Below are 20,444 nucleotides of genomic sequence, written 5' to 3'. Positions count from 1 at the left end.
TTGTCAATGAATAGATATCAGTGTGATCTGTTTAATGTTCACAATAAAAAACAAATCTCAAAACAAAGTAGTGAAACTGTGCCAGACACTAAGCCCTTCATTAGTCGCCCTCATCTACACGATAGAGACGTTTGGCAGGACACAAGGCCAGGAGACAAGTGATTCGAGAAAATAAATAAGACATGACAGCGGGGGAAGCAATCTAGAATGGATTGAGAATAAAAAGCAGTATTAGAAGAGAGAAGGTCACACCTGAGCATGAGACGGAGATGCTCTTGGTCCCCGATAACATCATATTTCATGGAGAACACCAGGTGGCCCAGGGCACTGTCCACTGTATAGTAATTAAAGTGTTCCTAATGAAGGAGCAGAAGGCGAAGATGTGAGCGCTCATTCATCTTCACACTTGCAAACTCATTTCAGTTTTCAGTTCCAACACTCCCCCACAGATCTAAGGGATAACCGACCACTTCTTTATGCACATTAGTCTAATTTATAATGGATATTTGATGTGAATACATTAAGCCCATTGAAGCTAAAGCCTAATAAATCTTCATTATGTCTGCCTGCTGCAGTGTCACATTGGCCAATGTAATTAGGTTACATTTGTTAACAATTACATTATTGAAACCTATTCAAATGGATGGGCTGAAAGTGATTTCAATCTGAATGTTCAGCTTTTCTATGCATTTTCAACTTGTGGGGGCTCATGTTTTATGTTTAAGGTCTTCTGCAGACATATTGTTCACTGATTATCTTTATCTCTTGTGGACTGTTTGGGGCAAATCATTGAGTTGAATCCGAGAACCTAAGCATTCTGATTAGTCACTGAATCTTTCAGACCAGTTTGTGAACTGATTCACTGAAAAGTTCTGACTCAAAGGAATAGACCGTGAATTTGACATTTCTACTTTTCAAACTCACAATAAAGTACCAAGGAGCACTGTGCAGTTAGTAATAAATTTTGGACTGTTCATCTCACAAAGCTAATATATGACTTTAAAAGCTTAACCCTGGGTTATTGCCATTCATTCTAAACCCTTCTGTTAAACGTGAAGCAAGATAATCCTGGATTCCTTTTACCCAGGGTTTAGAATGACCCACGGTTAACTATCACAAGTGGGAAATGCCCCTAATAATGCATAATTTTATTGCACAAAACATATAGTGGATAGAGCAATATCGTGAACGAGTAGTATGGACCACTTTTATAACAATTTTCCTTTGATTTTTTTTTCAAGATATTCACATATTGTGTTTCACACAAGAAAGCCAATCATACAGGTTTGGAATGAAATGAAGGTGAGAACACAATAATTTTGGGGTGAACTATTACTTTAAGCAATCCTTACTTTGCCCAGAAAATGCTTCCTGTAGATCTTAGCGGTGGTGTTGCACTCCAGTTTGAAGCGTGAGTTGGGAGACAGGAGCTGGTCCAGGTCAATCCCATTGCTCAGCTCGTGATTGGTCCCTTCAATCCAATAACCCCCAAACTGGGGCAGCAGAATCAAGGGAAATGGACTCCTTCTGCCGAGAACCTGACAGAGACGGCGAATAAAAACAATTACTGTGACGGTCAGTCGTGCAAGTGCAAAATAAAATTCCACTGAGATATCGACAGCAAAATGTTTTCTGTCAGCTCTTTTTTCTGAACTGTTTTACCTCATGGACGCTGGGGTAAGGGATGTAGTCTTCCTCGGTCTGTAAGGAGATGACATTCAAAACATTAATAATGCAGAAGATTTATTTGGTTGCAACAGACCCTATTTAAATTCCAATGACCCAAGGAGAAAAAAACACTCTACTTGCTCATCTGCTGGTTTATTTAAGAGAACTAACTCACTATCTGTACTCAGTGCAATCAGTTTGATTCTATACAGGCAGTATGGCTTTAGGCCAGAGAATATTGCTTAGCACCAGCTAATCTTATTTGATTGCAGTTTAGTTAGTGCAAGGGAAAGTGGGCTTGGGATGTCTTTGAAAACTAGACGCACCAGCTTGACTGATAACCAGCTCTTCTATTTGAAGCTGTCTGCCCGCAGATAAAAACAGCAGTCTGTGGACCTCAGACAATACATGTTTTGTATTTTTGTGAGTGTTCGTGTGTACAGGGACAAAAGGGAGCTGGTGAGGTGAACATACTTTGAGAGGAGGAGGAAGAGTGCATCGTTGCTCATCCATTCTGTTGCTCTGAAAGATAAAAAGAGAGAATCTGTCAGCCCTATAGCAGCCCTGTCAGCCCATGTGTGAAAGCAAAAATAACACTTTGGTTAGATCTACTGAGGGAGAGGAATCTAATTATATTTTCATGCCTTTAAAAAAAATACATGATATGCATATGTGGGATAATCTCAATTTATAAACTATAGGAATTCTGGAAATTTCTTTAAAATTAAGAAATTGAGAAAGACGTGTTATAGAAATTAAGTTATTAGATGGATTCACTAAGCACTGATAATTCTACAGTAAATGTTCAAAAACATTTAGATTATATTGCCCACAGTGAGCAAAACAAATTTAAATACAAATCAATTTGTATTTAAAGAGGGTGTATTCTAAAAAAGCAATTTATTTTGAGAAATTATTTCAGTATAATTTACAACAAAATATTATGTAATTCATAAAAAAGGTCAGTGCAAGGAAAACAGACAATAGCCAAGGGGAAAAAGTTAAACAGCATAATGGGACATTCATAAAACGATTATGAAAGACCATAACATCTTATTAAAGAAAGTTCACATGCATTTAAACAATATTAGAAAAGAGTACATTATTTTACAAAGGCAAACTGAAAGACAGAAAAAGCCTTTAGATCAGTCTTAGACAATGAACTGTTTTTTATTCTCTTTAATCAGGTTTTAGGAAAACGGCAGACGGTGGAACACAAGATCAAAGCGTGATTGTGAACATGCAGAGAGAAGACGTTTAAATATTTACAAGGTTATTTACAGCCATTATACAAAATATAACATCTTAAAGTTGCAAGTATCAAACCCTTTGTCCACTTACTTCACTAAAGTGCTGAACATCAAAAAAGAAACCATTTCAGTGACTCAAAAGAGAGAAGCCCTAAACAGTTCAGTACAGTTGAATATGAAAATACTGTATAAGCTAGTCTCATCAGATTCTACTGAGAGCTGCTGTAGATTTGAAATGCTGCACTGTGATGCAGTGGGGATGAATGTCTGATCTATCTGATGACGCATTCCTTCAAGGGATCTTTATGGCAGACCAACTGTGATATGCATATCAACACGTTTGTTATTTAAAACATCCTGTACATCTAGCTAAGCTTCTCATTTACTGTATAATGTCCTCCAGCTGCAACCCAACAATAAATCAGATCCAATTTCAATGTCATGCTGTTCTCCGAAGCTTTATGGTGCATTTAGTGCACTTATTATAGTTTCTGTATAGAGATCTTTCCATTCTAAGTTAGAGATAACAGCAGTAATATCAAATGACTAAGATCAATATGTCTCTGTTTACCCAACAACAGGAACGTCTTGTATTTCAGCACCAGAGACAACAGAGAATTTGTTCTCTTTATAGTTCAATCATGTACTCATTACAGATTTAACAATAGCATATAGACAATAGACAATAACTATGATAATCAGGGCACAAGAATAAATATGTAAATTTTTTGGCATAACTGTAATAACATAATTGTAATAAATGTAATAACGACAGATTTTACGTCATATTTTTAATTCAACACTTTTAACATTTTATTTAAAATAAATAAATAAATCTAAATTACAAATTAGATTGCAAGACTATAAAAATTAGGTTTAATCTGCAATAACTGCTAAAAAATGTGCAAGTGGTTGGGTAAGTAACTGACCTTGGGGTCATTCTTGTGGTTTCTAATGAATAAATGTCCTCATTATTTACAATGATGACTTTCAACTACAACAAAACATGTGCAAATGCAACTATGTAGCCAGTTAGGACAGCTGATTCAAGGGTTAATGGAAAATATCTACTTCAACGATGAAAGGCAGAGGGAAGGAAAAAAGAGAAAAGCAAAAGAAACACATTACCTGCATTTTCTCAATCATTTCAAATAAATCAGTAGTCTGGAAGAAAGGAGAGGAGATGAGATGGAATGAGATGAGATGAGTTTAGAATTGACCCCTGATTACATTCCCATGATATGAGAGGGTGTGGCCAACAACACGGCTGCAGTGCAGGATACATCTGACTGCAGCTGCCTACTGAAAATATCCTATTTATCACTCAGACTTAATCAAGAATCAGACATTTAAAGCATTCAGACCACATTCACAGACTGCTTCTTTAACGCTGCTCAGGAGTGGCACAAATGCATTTACACAGCAATTGCACCTTAATACTAGGGCCTGAGATGGGTCAAAGCTAAATTTTGACTTGCTTTTATGCAGCCTTTAAGCAGGCATAGAGCAGCCTTAACTCCGGTAACACTTTACAATAATGTTCCATTAATTGTCAAATTTATAATGCAAAGATGACAAAGTGAATCCACAGATTGTTTAATGTGGCTCAGAGGAGGGATAAATGCATTTACACAGCAATTACAACTGTATACTTTCATACCAAGTGCTGAGGTGAGGCAAAGCAGGCATAATTTACCTTGGCTTTTATCCAGCATTGGATCTTCACACTGAATTTTAAGCAGGCATAGACCAGCCTTAACTTAGCTACGTAAAGACACCTCAACTAGTTAACTACATCAACATGAACTAACAATGAATGATATTTCTAAAGTATTTATTAATCTTATGGTGTCAAGTTAAGGCTGCTCTGTGCCTGCTTAAAATTCAGTGTAAAGTCGCAATGTTGTATAAAAGTCAGACTCAATTATCCCAGCTCTGACCTTAGTATCAAAATATACAGTTGTGATTGCTGTATAAATGCATTTATGCCTCTTCTAAGCAGGATTAAACAGTCTGTAAAGACACATAAATGCCACTTCAAAAGTGCTTCTATGCCACCTTTGGAGTGTAAATTTCAACAGTTATACTAATACATTATTAAAATTAAACGCAGTATCTGTTAATATTATTTTATGGACCTGAACAAACATGAACTAACACTGAACAGCTGTATTTTTATTAACTAACATTAACAAAGATTAATAAATATTGTAACATGTAAAGTGAAGTTACATACTGCCAAGTATGGTGACCCATCCAACCATCCAATTTAACCCACCCAACATGCACACACACAGCAGTGAACACACACACAACGTGAACACACACCCGGAGCAGTGGGCAGCCATTTATGCTGCGGCGCCCGGGGAGCAGTTGGGGGTTCAGTGCCTTGCTCAAGGGCACCTCAGTCGTGGTATTGAGGGTGGAGAGAGCGCTGGACATTCACTCCCCCCGCCCTGCCGGCCCGAGACTCGAACCCGCAACCTTTGGATTACGAGTCCGAATCTTTAAACAATTGGGCCACGACTTCCTAGGTATTTATTAGTTACCAGTTTTCCCACATAAAATTGATTTTAACATCAGCACAACTTCAGGGCCATGACAGTGTTTTTGGATCCAGCTATGAGTTAGTAATGCCAAGTACACTCAATATTTGCTGGTGGCAAAGTTAGTTTTGGCCCAACATGCGGATACGGTGGAATTGGCATTTCCTCTTTCGCCCGATGGCAGCATGTCATTTTTAGATGATGCAGAAAAAGTACAGAGATAACTTAATCAACGGCCCTCGTATTTGAATAAAATGCTTGTAGCTGACTGTCTTGTAGCTATGAAGTTGGTTACAACTGGCTAAAGTTATAATTGGATATAATTGTTATAATTGGCTGCTGAAGTACTTTGCAATCATTTCCCATGTATATGCCAATTAGCAATATGACAGTGTTCACAACACGAGGCATTTTGTTTTAATCTGAGGATCAAATGTAATATTTATCTTTTACATCTTAAATACATTTGTTTTGTTTCTTAATTCTTCTGATTATTACTTGATTTATTCCCATACACATTACCATATTTTTATCTACTGACTGATGATGTGATTCCAGTTTACTCTAGTGAGCTTATTCTAGGACAAATTCCAAGACACCGACAGTAGAGTTCTGTCCAGCCTTTGGGATGGACCCAAAGACAACGTGAACAAGAGTGGAAACAATTATCTTCGATGTGTGGAGAATGAAGACTGGATGAATTTCTCACAGTCTCCTACAAATACTTTGTGTACTGTAGCACATTGTTTAAACACATTGTGCGAGTCCTCCACCATCGGCAAACATAACTTACACTGCTGCCTGGAAAACAAAATTCTGGGAAACTGAATCAACATTGACATGAGGTCAGACGAGTCAGACTGATAGTCCTGTAACACAAAAAGCCTCTTTAGCCAAATGAATTACCAAAACAACAGATCATAAAGTAATTTAATAATACTACTAAACTCCAAACCATATGCACTTTATGGTTCAAAGTAACCAGTATCTTCCCTAAACAAACATGCACAGATGAACACCTATTGAATTACAGAAATGCTGTAAATATAATGAAAAGATAAAGTACAGAAATATATTACAGTAACCTGTACTGCAAAAAACTATAATCTTTTTAATTGTATGAGCTTCCTTTGTTCGCCTCTCAAATAGCGGATGTATGGATGTAAGAACCATTTTAAAGGCAAAATCCATTTGATCTTTAGATAAAACTAAAGGTAATTGAACATGACGGACTGTGATTAGCTTGAAAAGATGAATCTGCAACAAAATGATAGTGCATGTCAGTCTATCCTGATAGCAGCTCTGTCAGTGATGGGAGAAAATCCATATTCTCTTTTCTTGCTTGCATTAAAAAATTGCTGTGCAAGGAAAAGGAAAGCCTTTGATATTTCGCTGTAAGAACATGACAATGTATCAGGTAAGCATGAAATATATTCTGAGATGCCAGAACTTGCACAAATCAAATATATCCTGCTCTCTTCAAACTCGTGATAATCTTTGATTATAATTAGATTTGCTTTTTATATATAAATTCATAATAACTATTAAACATCTATTTTTACTGATGTGTGTACTCAACTCAAACACTGCTACAAAATCAGATATTTACCTCCCAGCATTTATCCAGTATTTCTGTTAAGACTGCAGATTTGACATACTTACTGCATCAGGTCTTTTCCAGTGAGCAACTGTCACTTCCTGCGGGCTGAGCTGTGCATACAGACTTTTAGCCATTTTTCAAAAAGGAAAACCAAAACTTCAAAAGTCAAAAAGCCAAATATTGTCTGAAGGCTGCAACTGTACAAAGTCCTCTGTTCTCAGAAGTGAGAGGAAAAATCCAGGCCTGAGTGCTGCAGTAGGTTCCATGTTAATAAAGTGAGAAACTCCAGCAGGGCAGCACTCGACTGCTGTGTGTACTCTGGGAGGTGCATGCATGTCTGTAACCTGAAGTCTAATTTTGTATTTAAGCATTAAACTCCCTTAACTCCAGGTGCTCTGGAGTCTTTCCTCTCTCGGGGAACAGAGTGAATTGTGGAGGAGATGTTGCATTCCTACAGAATTAACTTTCTCTACGTCTCGCACTTTTTCTTTCTCTCACTGGCAGAAGTTCAGGATAAAACGGAGCTGATCTGAGTCTGGATCTGCTCTCTTTCAGTCAGACAAGCCTGAGCAGAGTCTTACTTACTCATCAACTTTGTTCCAAAACCTAGTGCAACATCGCAATCAGGATTTGAAATGAACATCCGAAAACCTGCCAAATGTGGATGAAAATTAAATGTTTAACACCATCGACAATTTGGCGAGTTATGATTCAGAAATGAATTGATGTCCTAAGTGTGAGAAGAGCACTGTTATAATCAATTATCAACAATTGATAATGCAATACTGTTTGCATGTAGAATATAATTGTTAGAAACAATTCTGAACTGGAGATTCAGCAGCACAGTACTGTAAAAATCTACAGTACAATACCACATTTATACATTACAGTAAAATACTGTAATTTATATTGCATTTGGGTAATTTTGACTTGGCGAGAATATTTTACAGTATATTTTAGTGTTGCTGTAACCTTGCTGTCGCCTGATTGTAATTTAGTGATGGCCATCAACCCTGCATGTCAGAAGCTTCATTCAGTCCAATATGATGTTTAAATGGAGGACTTCACAGAGTGGGTCAGTGGCCTGTTTGCCACCACCCACATGCCCTGCATTTAGGGGCGATGGTTATGAGAAACTTGTTGTTTTTGCTAATTTTAAGATTTGAAGTTTAATTTTTAGATAGTTTTAAGATAAATCAAATTCCCTCTTAGGACATTGATTCCCAATCCAGCCCTCAAGATGCGTGTGTTTGTTTCATTTATATTCTTGCACACTTAAAATGCTTTCATGGCTGTAAATTGTTGATGCACCATACTAAAATGTTTTGAAATATTTTAATAAAAATACTTTTGTAAATATGTTTGGATTGTCTTTGGATTTGTAATGTTATTCTGAATTATAGTAGTATCACAATTTTACAAACTATGCGTATGTACTATTTCAACTACACAATACACAATAATAATAGCAAATTACAGAAAAAAAATTACAAAGTACTGTTCTTCATTGTTCTTCATACTGTAAAGTTGCATTACAGTACATTGCTGTAAAACAAAATACAGTAACTGCCAGTAACTTACTGGAAATATACTGCAAAATTTTTAACAATGAGGGCCAGAACAGGGTCTGGGATTGTTTTGCACATAATTTTAAATGTTCATGAACTTCGCCACACACACACCTTAACCACACTATGTGGGTAAAACTACACACAATTTAATTAATAATTTAATAATTAATTACATAATTAATTTAATGAAAAAAAAATGTGTTAATCATCTAAAGAATTACACTTTCAACAATTACATTTACTTTCAACAATTATATTTGCAGAATACATACCCTGTGCTAAAAATGAGCATGAAATGTAAAATAATTAGCCTAATTAAAGGAATGTAAAAATATGTTTCCAAAAGCACAAACATAAAATAACATTTTAATTGTTAAAAAGTCAAAATTATTATTATTATTATACAGTACATTCACAGAATTTAAACAATTTAACAATTTTAAAAAATTGTTAAAATATTTATTAAATAGTTTTATTTATCATATGTTCTCATATCTATTAAATTTTTTGTAGAATGGTTTTGTAAAGTCACATTTGTTCGCTTTTTGCAATGTTTACTATTTTGTTATTTACTATTTTTCATACTGTGAGTTTTGGTGAATAAACTGTGTTTGTAATTACTTTTTGGTATTGAATAAAATATCATTTATTTTTAAGATATTTGTTAGATATGTATTAGCCATTTATACAGTTCACTTTCCTAATCCACATTTTGAATTTTCATTGAACTTGTAGCAGTGCATTTTGAGATTGTGTTCTTTGTGAAGCATACAGTACACGTTGCCTTCGGATGGCCAAAATGAGCATCTTATAAGACAACACACATTTGGAAACACAATTTGAGTTCGGAGTGCACCTATGATGTCTTACAATGTTGCTTATGATGGCAGCTTATTAGACTTGAACATAACAAAAATGTCAGAATATTTCATATACAGTTGAGGTCAGGTGAAACTTTAGCTAAAGTGAAGTAACACCTAGGTGATCAGCATGCAGAGGGCATTCTTTAGTTTGACTCCTGAGTCTTTGGACAAAATCTTAATTAAATACGCTGTTATGTACGCGTGCGATCAATATTGTCAGAAATGTGTGGGTGATAGACAGATTTGTGGTGCAAGACAGACTTCTTATGTCAGCTTAAACAGGTCTGTTGTTAGATTTGGGCTGGACTGCAGTGACTATGCTTAGAGAAATGTGAATAGTAGATTTTTTCCAAAATGTTCTGAGGAACTCTTTTTCATAGTTATCTATGATTCATGCCAACCTGCCATGAACTGGCAGTCTATTCTAATAAAGCTTTAAGCCAGCGAGTGGATTTGGAAATGGAAATGTCTCCAGGGCTCAGCAGAAATGAGCAAATCTATTTAACAGGTTTAAAAAAGACATTGTGAATAAATTTTAAATGAAATAATTAAGAATGTGTATGGTTATCTCTGTGTCAGCCTTAGCCAAACAACAACAAAAAAAATACCACTTTTTTTTTTTACTTAATATAACGGCAAATAATCAGACAAAAGTGTCCCAATTTGGATACTTCATACACATGTATGTATAAGCAAATATCACTGCAAGTACTGAATAACAAAATATCAAAACAATGGCATTTAGTCTCAGAAAATGAGCGCAAACAATCTTCAGGCAAAACAGGTTGTAAGTTACATTTCAAAAGATAAAATAATAGGAAGTTGACTATTGAAGATGAAGATGAAAAGTAACTGGAAACCTTCTAGTTATAAAACACTGTTAATTTGAAGGGAAATGACTTCATACATCCACTAACAATCATCTTGGGACCATTTAGTAAAAAAACACACTGACAAAAATGGCTCAGAAAAGTGAAGTTAGCCTGCAAGTAATGACATTTAGGCATTTTTAAATGTGGCTAAAGTGTAGTGTGTAATCAAAATGGACATCATAAAAACTTTGTTAGACAAAGGTGGAGAAAAATCGCCTGTTTTTTAATGAATGTGACGGGAGGAGCAAACGACAGACACAGCGGGCGTGGCGTCAGGCCTCGGAGAGGTTTTTATTAAACAAAATAATCAAATAAAGTGTCCAAAGGGGGTAAAAGTTTCCAAAATAAACGGGGGGGGGGGGGCAGTGTTCAGAAAGGAAGGGTCCAGGTAAGGGGCGGAGTCCAGTGGCCGCATGCGCTCCCCTCTCGGGGCTGGGGCACGAGTGGCGGCGGCTTCTTCTCAGCGGCTTCGTCCATCCTCTGTCCGTGGCACTTCCGGGGGATTCGACGGCCCGGCATCCTGGCCCGTCAGCCGTCTCACGTGTGCGGTGGTCCATCCGCTCTCAATGCTCCCTTCCTGGACCCACGAGGACACCAGCGTGCATGCACAGGGAAGAGACCGGTCTCCCGAGGAGAGGCGCGCTCGGCATTTAAACAGCGGCGGTAATGAGGCTCTACTCACATCAGGTGCGCCTCATCATACGCGCCAGCCCTGGCTTTTTCAGCGCCCCTCCTCTCTCACACACCCACTCCCGTCGGGAGCCTGGTGAAGGGCGGCGAATACGGGACGGGATGGTGATGATAATAAGGGGGGAGGCAGCCGACTCGTCACATGAAGCTCAGAGAAAGAAATAACTACTGATGGGCTTACTGGACTGATACACATAGATAGTCAGAGGCATTATCTCCACTGTGAAATCAGGCCAATCCTTAATTAATGATCCCCTTCATGTGATTCTCTAGTCACTCTCTCCATCCTATCCATGATCATCCTCAGCTCAGCACAAATTAAATCAAATCTAACTTTAGAAGATGCTGCTATTAGACTAGCAAAAGGCAGTACATCTCTCTTCACATGGTCACGAGGCCCAGAGCAAAAACAATGCTTCACTGGTGTCACAGGTCTGTATGAATAGGATCATGTTTTATACAGTATATATATTTTGGGGCTTTTCAGCATTTTTATGAGATCAGATAGAGGACAGCAACAGGAAATTATTGGGGAGAGAGCGAGGGAATTGTGACACAGGCCAGAACCTCACAAGCACTGGAGCTCTTACATATCATGAGTTTGTGACAATGCATTTTTTTATATTATTTAATTTAGACCTTCACAGATGCTGCTCATCTTCTCAGTTATAAGTTGCTAGTGCCCATTCTCTCTAGAGGAGTGTCACGTGGAGGCAAGCAGTCCCATATGCTCCTCGTTTACAGTTGATCTAACAAATGCTAACACTGCAGGCCATTGTTGCTAACTTTGGATAATTTTTTTTGTGCTTTCAAAACAATGAAAAAAGAATGGTGAGACATTCTCATTAGCCTTGTAACAACAGCAGTTCACAGAAGGGCGTCTCAGGCCTGCAGCATGTATGTCAGAGGGTAAAAAAGACTTGCATCTCACGCAGAATTAGACAGCGCGTAAAACTAAAATCCTCTCTGACTTGGCAGTCTCTAATGTAAATGACATCAAACTGCTCAAAGCACAATCCAGCAGAGAACTGCTCTGGCAATGCAACTATAAAGTTGAACAAACAGGTCTGTTGGTTGATATCTGTTTAGCATGTTTAGCTAAGTATAAAATTATCATCATATTATTTATGTGTAGAGTCACTTTTTTAGGGTTACTTTTTATTAACGAATTGTGAAAAGTGAACAAAATAAGTACAAACAAGTGACAACGAATGACATACGAAACCCATAGAGTGACAATGACAAATGAAACACATAACCAACAGAATAAGGACAAATGAGATCTCTTTAGAATTTCAAATCTTCTCTTAAACAGCAATGAAATTAAATGGAGAGCAATTGAGAAAATTGATTTCTGCGAAAATCTACTGAGAAAAGACTCCCTCAGACTTCACAGATTGCTTTGTTTGAATTTGCAGATGATACAAAAGTCTAAATGACTTAAATGACATAAATGAGAAAAAAGCTATAGAATTGCTTATGGGAATACATTGAAGGATGCTTCCTTTTCACAAACCTTTCCTTTTACCACAGGATAGACTCAAAATGAATGCCATGACCTCCAAAGACATCTTCTCTTTTCTTTTTCCATTAATTTTCTTTCTCCCATTTCATACATGTGAGATTACCCTCCATTATGCTGTAGATAAGCAACGCTGCAGAATTGTGGATGCCATTAAAGCTCTCTGACATCACCCAAACTTTATCCTCTTAATCGCAGGCTCAGCGCACCGAGTTTAAAAGCACTAAAATCTCCTACACACACAGAGATCACTCAAACTACTTACACACACTGCACACAATACACAAATGATCTTATTCTTTACCCCTGCGCTTTGAGAACCTGACCCTCAAATCTAACTTTGTTAGACACAATCGCCAAGATCGCCAAACAATTCCAAACAAAATACAGCTCAACAATGAAACTAATAACATTCGACTAAAAGCGGGGTTTAAGGGCCCTTGTATTCACTCTCTTAGGACTGTGGAGAGTGTTAGATGATCTGTGGATCAGCAAATATTAAAATGCAATAAATTTGATTTGTGCAGCTCAGTATAAAAAGAAAAAAACGAAAAAGACATTTTAGCTTTCCATCAGCCAAAGTTGAACCATGCAGTTAAAATTCATGCATGAGTTGGGCTACATAATTCATCAGCACAAGCACTGAAGCTTCAACACTTGAAGGTGCATTTTAGAAGCTGATTACAAGCTCTGTCTGTGTAATGAAAGGAGTTTGGTGTGATGTACCGCAGAAAAGGCATTTGGATATTAAAATTAAAGTTTGGATATAAAAGGGATTCACTCTAAAATGAAAATAATGTAATTATTTACTTGTCCTTATGTCGTTCCAAACCTTTATGAACTTTTTGTTTTTTTATAAAAAATGTGTTAGTGTAATTAGGGGTGTGCTCAAAATATCGATTCTTAGATACATACCGATATAATAAAAAAAGATACAGTATCGATATTCTAGCCCTTAGTATCGATACTCCGCCCAGCCATTAGGGGGCGCAGCGGCGCCCGCGAGTTTCAAAAAACTCATGGAAAATGTTAAAGCAAGATGTAGCATTTAAGTGATTTCATAGTGAAATATGTTATGGCAGTACATGGTGTCACAAAAAAGAATTATAAGAAGATTTAATAAGAAGTTAAGAATAATAAGAAGAAGATTTTGTGCTTGTGTGAGCTCAGACTGTACCCTTGGAAAGTTAAATGTTGACTTGTGGTAATTTCCAGATTAATACAATTTGTGTACAATTAATCAGAGCACTTAAAGTTGCAAATATTTAAGCAAAATGCACTTTGTTATAATGCACTTTTGTCTTCAATAAATTGAAGAAAAATGCAGAGTTCTGTTTGTTGAGTAAATGTGTTCAGCATTAACTAATTGGCTCTGGCCCATGTATTTTTATTGAATCGTATCGAATCGTGTCACATTGTATCAAATCGTATCGAGACAGCTCTGTATCGAGGTACGTATCGAATCGTGACCTGTGTATCGAGGTATGTATCGTATCGCCAGGTTCTCCAAGGTATACAGCCCTAAGTGTAATGATTATGATTAAAAATAAAAAATAAAAAATCTTTTGAATCAGTTGATCCAGTTCACAAAACAAGTCCAAATGATTTACACTCACTGACTCAATGATCCAGTTGCTTGTTCCTCACACAAAGTTGACAACTTGGACTACTGCTATATGGACCACTTTATAATACTTTTAGAGTGTTTTACTTTTTTTTTTGAAGATCGAAAGCCCCCCAATCATTGTAACTGCATGAAAGAGTATATTATTTAAAATCTCTCCTTTGTGTTCAATGACATTCAGCTTTGAAACAACAAAAGGAGGAGTAAAAAAAAGTATTTGTTTGAACTGCTCCTTTAAGGGTACACTCTTAGAAAAATGGTTCTTTGGGGTTCTATATAGAACCCTAGGGTTCTATGCTCAACTCCAAAGAAACCTTTATGCCAAAAAGGTTCTGTATAAGGAGAAAGAACCATTTTTGGCACAAAAGGGTTCTTTCGGTTAAACTATGCTTTATGTATATTTACACATTAGGCTATTTAAAATTATTATACTACATTATATTTGTGCTTTATTCCAAAGAAAATAAACTTAAAATGTACATCTGCACTGAATCAACCTATTACTATACCAACAAACTGATCAGGTAGAAATACATGTGTGCTAACAGTGCATAGCAACAGTTTGATCTATTTATTAATAGGTACACGCTAGTCTTCTATTTAATCAGCATACTAACTTGATTGCAAGTTCTAGTTATCATGTCATGTAAGATGCCGTGCAGCTCTTTTATTGACAAGCAACATGCTCATATGAGTTTCAGTGTTTCATTTAGATTCTAAAAGGCTTTCCTTATAACTCATCCCTCCAAACAGATGCATAAAATGATCTTTGACATAAACGGCAAACAGCTTGAACGTGTATCTATGCGCTGATCAGTTTTGTCCCGTCTGCACAGCTGCGCATTTCAGTGCGGGCCTCTCGCTAGGGTGACCACTTAAAAGCGCGCGGGCGCCGCTGCTTAAACTTCAACGGTTCACGGTGCGCTGACTGCGCTCTGAGCTCAGGCGAACGACGGTTACATTGGTAAGTGAGAAAATGAATTAATTTGAGCTTATTACTTTTGCTTAAACCCTTGTCATTTTTAGTTAGCCTAACATTACACGTTTATTCCAAGAAGCTAAAAGAAGAAAGGTGGTTTATCGCGTTGTCCAGGCCTGCACAATTCTCAGCTGGGAGGTTTGTCATTTTTAACATGAATCCCTAAAGTATCTTGATAAAAACTGTTGTGAATTGATTAATAATGCTGGCGAGAGTTCATGATATAGTTTAACGTAATTTTTATTAAATTATTTTTGCCCTGTAGATTGTATTGGACCTATACATAACGTTATAGGAAAAGATGAAACAAAGTTTCGGTCAAATCACCGTCAGACTGCCTATAAACATGAATTAACACCAAGAAGAACAAACAGAGAAGCAGCTGATGGAGATGCTTCCATTTTCTTCTGTGGATAACTGTGAGTATTTGGTGTTTGCAGTTATAGTAAAATATAATTATTTGTTTTGCTGAAGTAATTGTATATTATTCTAAACACGCTGTATTTGGTTGTTTTAGATGTTCATCTAACTCAGAGAGCACTTTTAAAGATTTTACCACCAGTTTATCAGTGTTGAAAAGTGGAAGTCAGCGGAAACATGACCAACCTGCTGCAAAACAACACAAAAGGTACATTTTTTGTTTTTCCTCACAGTACCAACTGAAACTCATCAATCAGCTAATGTGAAGTTACTGATATCTTTTTTTTTCTTCTATTTTCCACCTTTTATCATGTAGGTTCTTATGATTGATAGATAGATAAATACATATTTTGCACTGTCACTGCAGGTCTGGACTCTGGAGCGCAGCATTACTTGTTTGTTCATCAACATACAGATGAAAACACCACACTCCTAACTAATTCAAGTAAGTTTTAAGATTTGATTTAATTGTGAGAGATTCTTTTCTTGTTCCTGTTATATTATACTCCCATTGGTCTAATAAATGTTTCTCTGACTTGTATCCCCATCTTAGGATGTCAAGCCTATTCATCGCAAGGAGAGTTAGCATCAAAATGGATGCATCCTGACCAATAACAGAGATGCCAGAAGTATCTGTTTGCTGTCTACTTTTTGTTCAGTATGGAGCATCCAAAAGCCATCACTCAGTTCATTTCAATCAGCACTATTTAGCCCTTCCCAGTGCTGAAATTGTCATGGGTCCTTTGTTTTTATTGTTTAAATGCTTATCTGAATGTAAAATTAATATTTAATGCTTATAAATTTAAAAACAATACTATAGTTAGTCTTTTAGCTCCATTTTCAGAAACATGTGGTTCACCATCTTTCACGGGTTACAGAATTGGGGAAAGTTGCAGCATACGAAAAAAAAAAAGGCAAACTACTTGGTTTATAGGTTTATAGGAGTCATACTTGACATTTATTTAAGGTAAAGGGTAATGACCTGGTGGTGAGATGCAAAATAAGAGTGTCATTAATATACCAGTACTATTTGAAACTTTTCACATTCTAACTTTATGTATTTAAAAAAAAATATATAATAATTTTTTGCAGGTTAACTTTAAGTTTATTTGTGCAAGTTAACATTCCATTCAGTTGTTGTTATTTTTGTTTTTGTTTTTTGTGGTTTCTTAGCAATCAACATATATTTGTGACTGACATGTTGGATGGGCGAGTAAGGTGGAAGGGGTTGAAAAAACAATATTTATAAAATGAAGAGTGCTATTTTAGACAGGTAAAAATGAAATAAAGAAACATGGATTCATGTTAATCTCTGTAACTGTTGCACTATGAATTTCTGTGCTATATATTGCTTGTCACAGTAAATGCTAATAAAAATGTCTTAAATGATCACACAAAACCTTGATGTGTTATGCTTATGGATATTTCAGTTTTTCTAGTGATAAATTAGTTATGTGAGCTGTTTAAGCCTTAAAATTTTATTAAAACAAAAATTAAATCCAAAGAATGATCCCATTATGGGAACCCTTAAAGGGTTCTATATAGAACCTTTTTCCTGGTTACAAAGAACCCTAAAGGGTTCTTTTGATTGAACCCTTAAAAAGGGTTCTATATAGAACCTTTTAGGGGTTCCAAATATGTAGCGCCTGATAGAACCTTTTAAGGTTCTATATAGAACCTTTTCTTCTAAGAGTGTAAGGAGCTATAAGCCACTGTCAGTAGATAAATAACCTTTCCTAATCAATGCTATTTTGACAGCCATTAGTTTGTCTCATGGAATAAGGTGTGTGACTGAGAAACCGGCCTGACATTTGTTAATTAATAGCATCTGGCATTTAATTACATCACTCTCATTTAACTGCATGGCATGTCAATCATGTGTATTAATATCAAACAGAAAAGTCCATAATCATCATGCCTCCAAACAATGGCCCCATGCAAATCAGTGATAGTTCTATACAGGCTCACAGTAATGGAGCAGATGGGTCAGAAGAGGTGAGACAGACTCAGCAAGCAGAAGTCAAGCATTGGCAGGATGAGAGGATGCTCAGCATGCAGGCACGCAGGAGTTTTGTGATACTGTACCTTGAGGAACGCAGGGCCGGTGTGAGGCAGTGACGGTTGGAACAGTGAAGGATCTAGTGTGTTAGAGATACAGGGCTCTCCTCCATCCTGTTTCCTGAAATGAGAGAAACACTTCAGTCTAGCAGTACATGTGCACATACACAAATTCGCACCCGTCATTTTTCTAAAAAGGGTCACAGTAGGGAAAACAGCGCAAAATGCTAATTCTTTGTGGCCTGTCAGTCAATGATTAATTCCCTTCATTTTTACCTTGGTAACATTCTGTATAATTAAATCATATTAAATTAAAATGACTTATTCAGGCCTAAAAACTAAACAAAAACAGGCTTATTAACTTTTTAAAGGCAGGAAAATGCTTCCTATATAGCCAAATATAATATAACATAACATAACAAAACATAGGGAAGAAAATTCTTTATATGCCTATATTTTGTTATTTTGGACTGTGTCCAGTCAAATTCTATGATCATTTAGCACAAATGAACAATATAATATAATATATAATAATTTTTTTTTTTAGTTTAAGGACATTTTGTTACTACTTGATGTATAATGTGTCCTTGATGTCCAAAAGCATTTGACAACCACTGCTCTAAATGGTCAAAGGCCATGGGGTCACAGCAGGGGAAGCTTTAGCATTGTGATAGCCTGAGTAATGACAATTGTATCACCCCCCACATGGCCGTACGGCAGCACCTCTGAGCAGGCTTTGCATTTAGATTAGCAGGTTTCTCCGTCTGTGCAAAGCTCCATGGAGTTGAAGAGTTGATGTGCAATATGCGGGGGCTGGCATAATCTAATTTTTTTCAGATTCCTATTGTTTTGACATGAGGCCATGATTAGATTTCCCATTATACTTTAGTTGAGGGGAAACAGATTGTATTACATTGCAGGCTAAATACGGTTCAGGGCGATGTAAGTGAGCTAAAGAATGACCCTGGATGCTCCATAATAAGACAACTGGACAATTTATTCTTTCATAATGTTTTCGTAAAAATGTATCCTGACAGAAACTCCAACAAGATAACTGTGATTGCTGCGACACAAATCCTCCATGGTAATTTAGAAAATGGATATGGATATAAAATAATGAGTCCATTTAAAGGAACTGTAAGCGAACACACTAACAAAACAGATGCTGCACTTGCACCAAAAAATTACTTTAAAGATTAAAGGGGGATTTGAATAAGAATACCTAGTACAGCACCACTAAGGGATTTTATGCAAATCAGGTAATAGCAAATGTGCGCATAAAATTAGCGCTGAATTCAATTTGCACAGTGCAATTCACAGTCTTTGTGGTCAATAAAATGTGTTATAAAAAAAAAATTGCAATTAAAAATTAAATAAAAAAATTACAATTAAATGTGCAGAGCAAATATTGTTTCTGGCATTTCAATACACTTTTTTTTTCTATTTTAACACAGTGCAGCAGTGTTTCAGTGCATTTAGCATCTGGTAAAAAGGTGTTGTAAATCTTGACTGAATTTGCCCTTCAGGACCTGTTAGGTGCTTGTATTGCTTTTGGCAAAAACTTGTCTGAAGATCCATATCTGGGAAAATCCTTCTTTCTGACATCAAAGTGGGGTTATTAAAGTTGAGAACTATTACAAATGTTTACCGCTGAAATCTCTCCAGTTTGTAAGAGAAGGTCAAAAGGAGACCTGTGATGAATCAAACAAAAGAAAACTTTCCAGTTTGTACTTCTCAATAGTTCTCATGTCAGTTTCATTGATGCCTATTACGGGTTGTTGTGGGAAATAAACCCGGAGTCTGAGCTTTACAACAGCCACCCCATTGCTTGCATATTCTATCCATCAAAACCAGACAGATATTTTAAAGGTAAATGAGATTTTTAAGACATGGCCATTTGGCTTTTAGCATTCACATTAATGCATTACCGCAAACCATAATTTGAGGCTTGTTTTAAATTAACCTCCAGATTGCCCTATAACCCACATATGGGTGTTCATGTGAAATTTTGCCTTTAACTGATCCAGAGATGTCTTATGGCGTAGATTTCTCCTGTGGATAATGGATGTGATGTAATGCGGGAGTGATCAGCAGTGCTGGAACACAGACCTTAAATGAACCGCAGCTCAGCTCCAAAACAAATGATAACAGAAAAGCTCAATAAACTACGAACATCCTCAGAAAGCTCTACTGTGCTGATATCCTTAATTAAACCATCCTCCATTAACTCAGCATCCTTTAAATTAACTTCAATGAAAGGATCTTAGAAGTGCATATCCCACTTTAGCTATAAAAATTGAATATTATAGGCTCAGCATGTGGTGGTGAATTACTGTAATGTAGTGGTAACTTACTATACCGTTAAACTGACACATAGTTCTGGTTGCTTTATTACAGTACAGAGTGATTAGAATTCCTATGTACTAATTCTATTCCCACACAGGCAAGAAATTCCCACCGGACTGCTGAATGCTCTGTATTCACAGCCGGGATCATTATTTCACTCCCTACAGCTGAGCAGCCCAGAAACCATTTCCATGCACCAAACAGACAAAATCCTCACTGAAGTCTCTACACTACTGTGAAACTACACTACTGGAGTATAGCCATGAAATTATGCATAACATTATATAAATCGTTATTAATGCTCAAACACATTCAAAAGCCTTGATAAACATTCATCATGGAGAAACGGTTTCTTTTGTATTAGTGCCAAAGATTCAATTATGAATTTTTAACTTCTTTAAAATAATGCAGAGTGGGTGGTGATGGCGCAGTGGA

At 36.5% G+C, this 20,444-nt stretch overlaps 1 protein-coding gene across 4 annotated transcripts in view; it reads right to left on the bottom strand.

The window, feature by feature from the left end:
* The window catches only part of LOC306859313 (rap1 GTPase-activating protein 1-like), a 72,554-nt gene that overhangs the window by 23,394 nt on the left and 28,716 nt on the right, over window positions 1–20,444 (bottom strand). For 2 of the 4 annotated variants that reach the window (XM_079400297.1, XM_079400299.1), the window contains 5 exons: window positions 17,691–17,784; window positions 2,143–2,190; window positions 1,663–1,701; window positions 1,353–1,538; window positions 253–356 (listed from right to left, as the gene is read on the bottom strand). In XM_079400297.1, the coding sequence (XP_079256423.1) occupies window positions 253–356; window positions 1,353–1,538; window positions 1,663–1,701; window positions 2,143–2,190; window positions 17,691–17,784 (471 nt within the window). Of the gene's footprint in view, window positions 1–252; window positions 357–1,352; window positions 1,539–1,662; window positions 1,702–2,142; window positions 2,191–4,046; window positions 4,083–17,690; window positions 17,785–20,444 lie in introns of those variants that run through there. The other 2 variants (XM_079400300.1, XM_079400298.1) reach the window with 2 other exon arrangements.

This window comes from Barbus barbus (genome assembly GCF_936440315.1).
Source record: "Barbus barbus genome assembly, chromosome: 40".
Lineage (NCBI taxonomy): Eukaryota > Metazoa > Chordata > Actinopteri > Cypriniformes > Cyprinidae > Barbus > Barbus barbus.
This window is presented reverse-complemented; position numbering and strand designations above follow the sequence as displayed.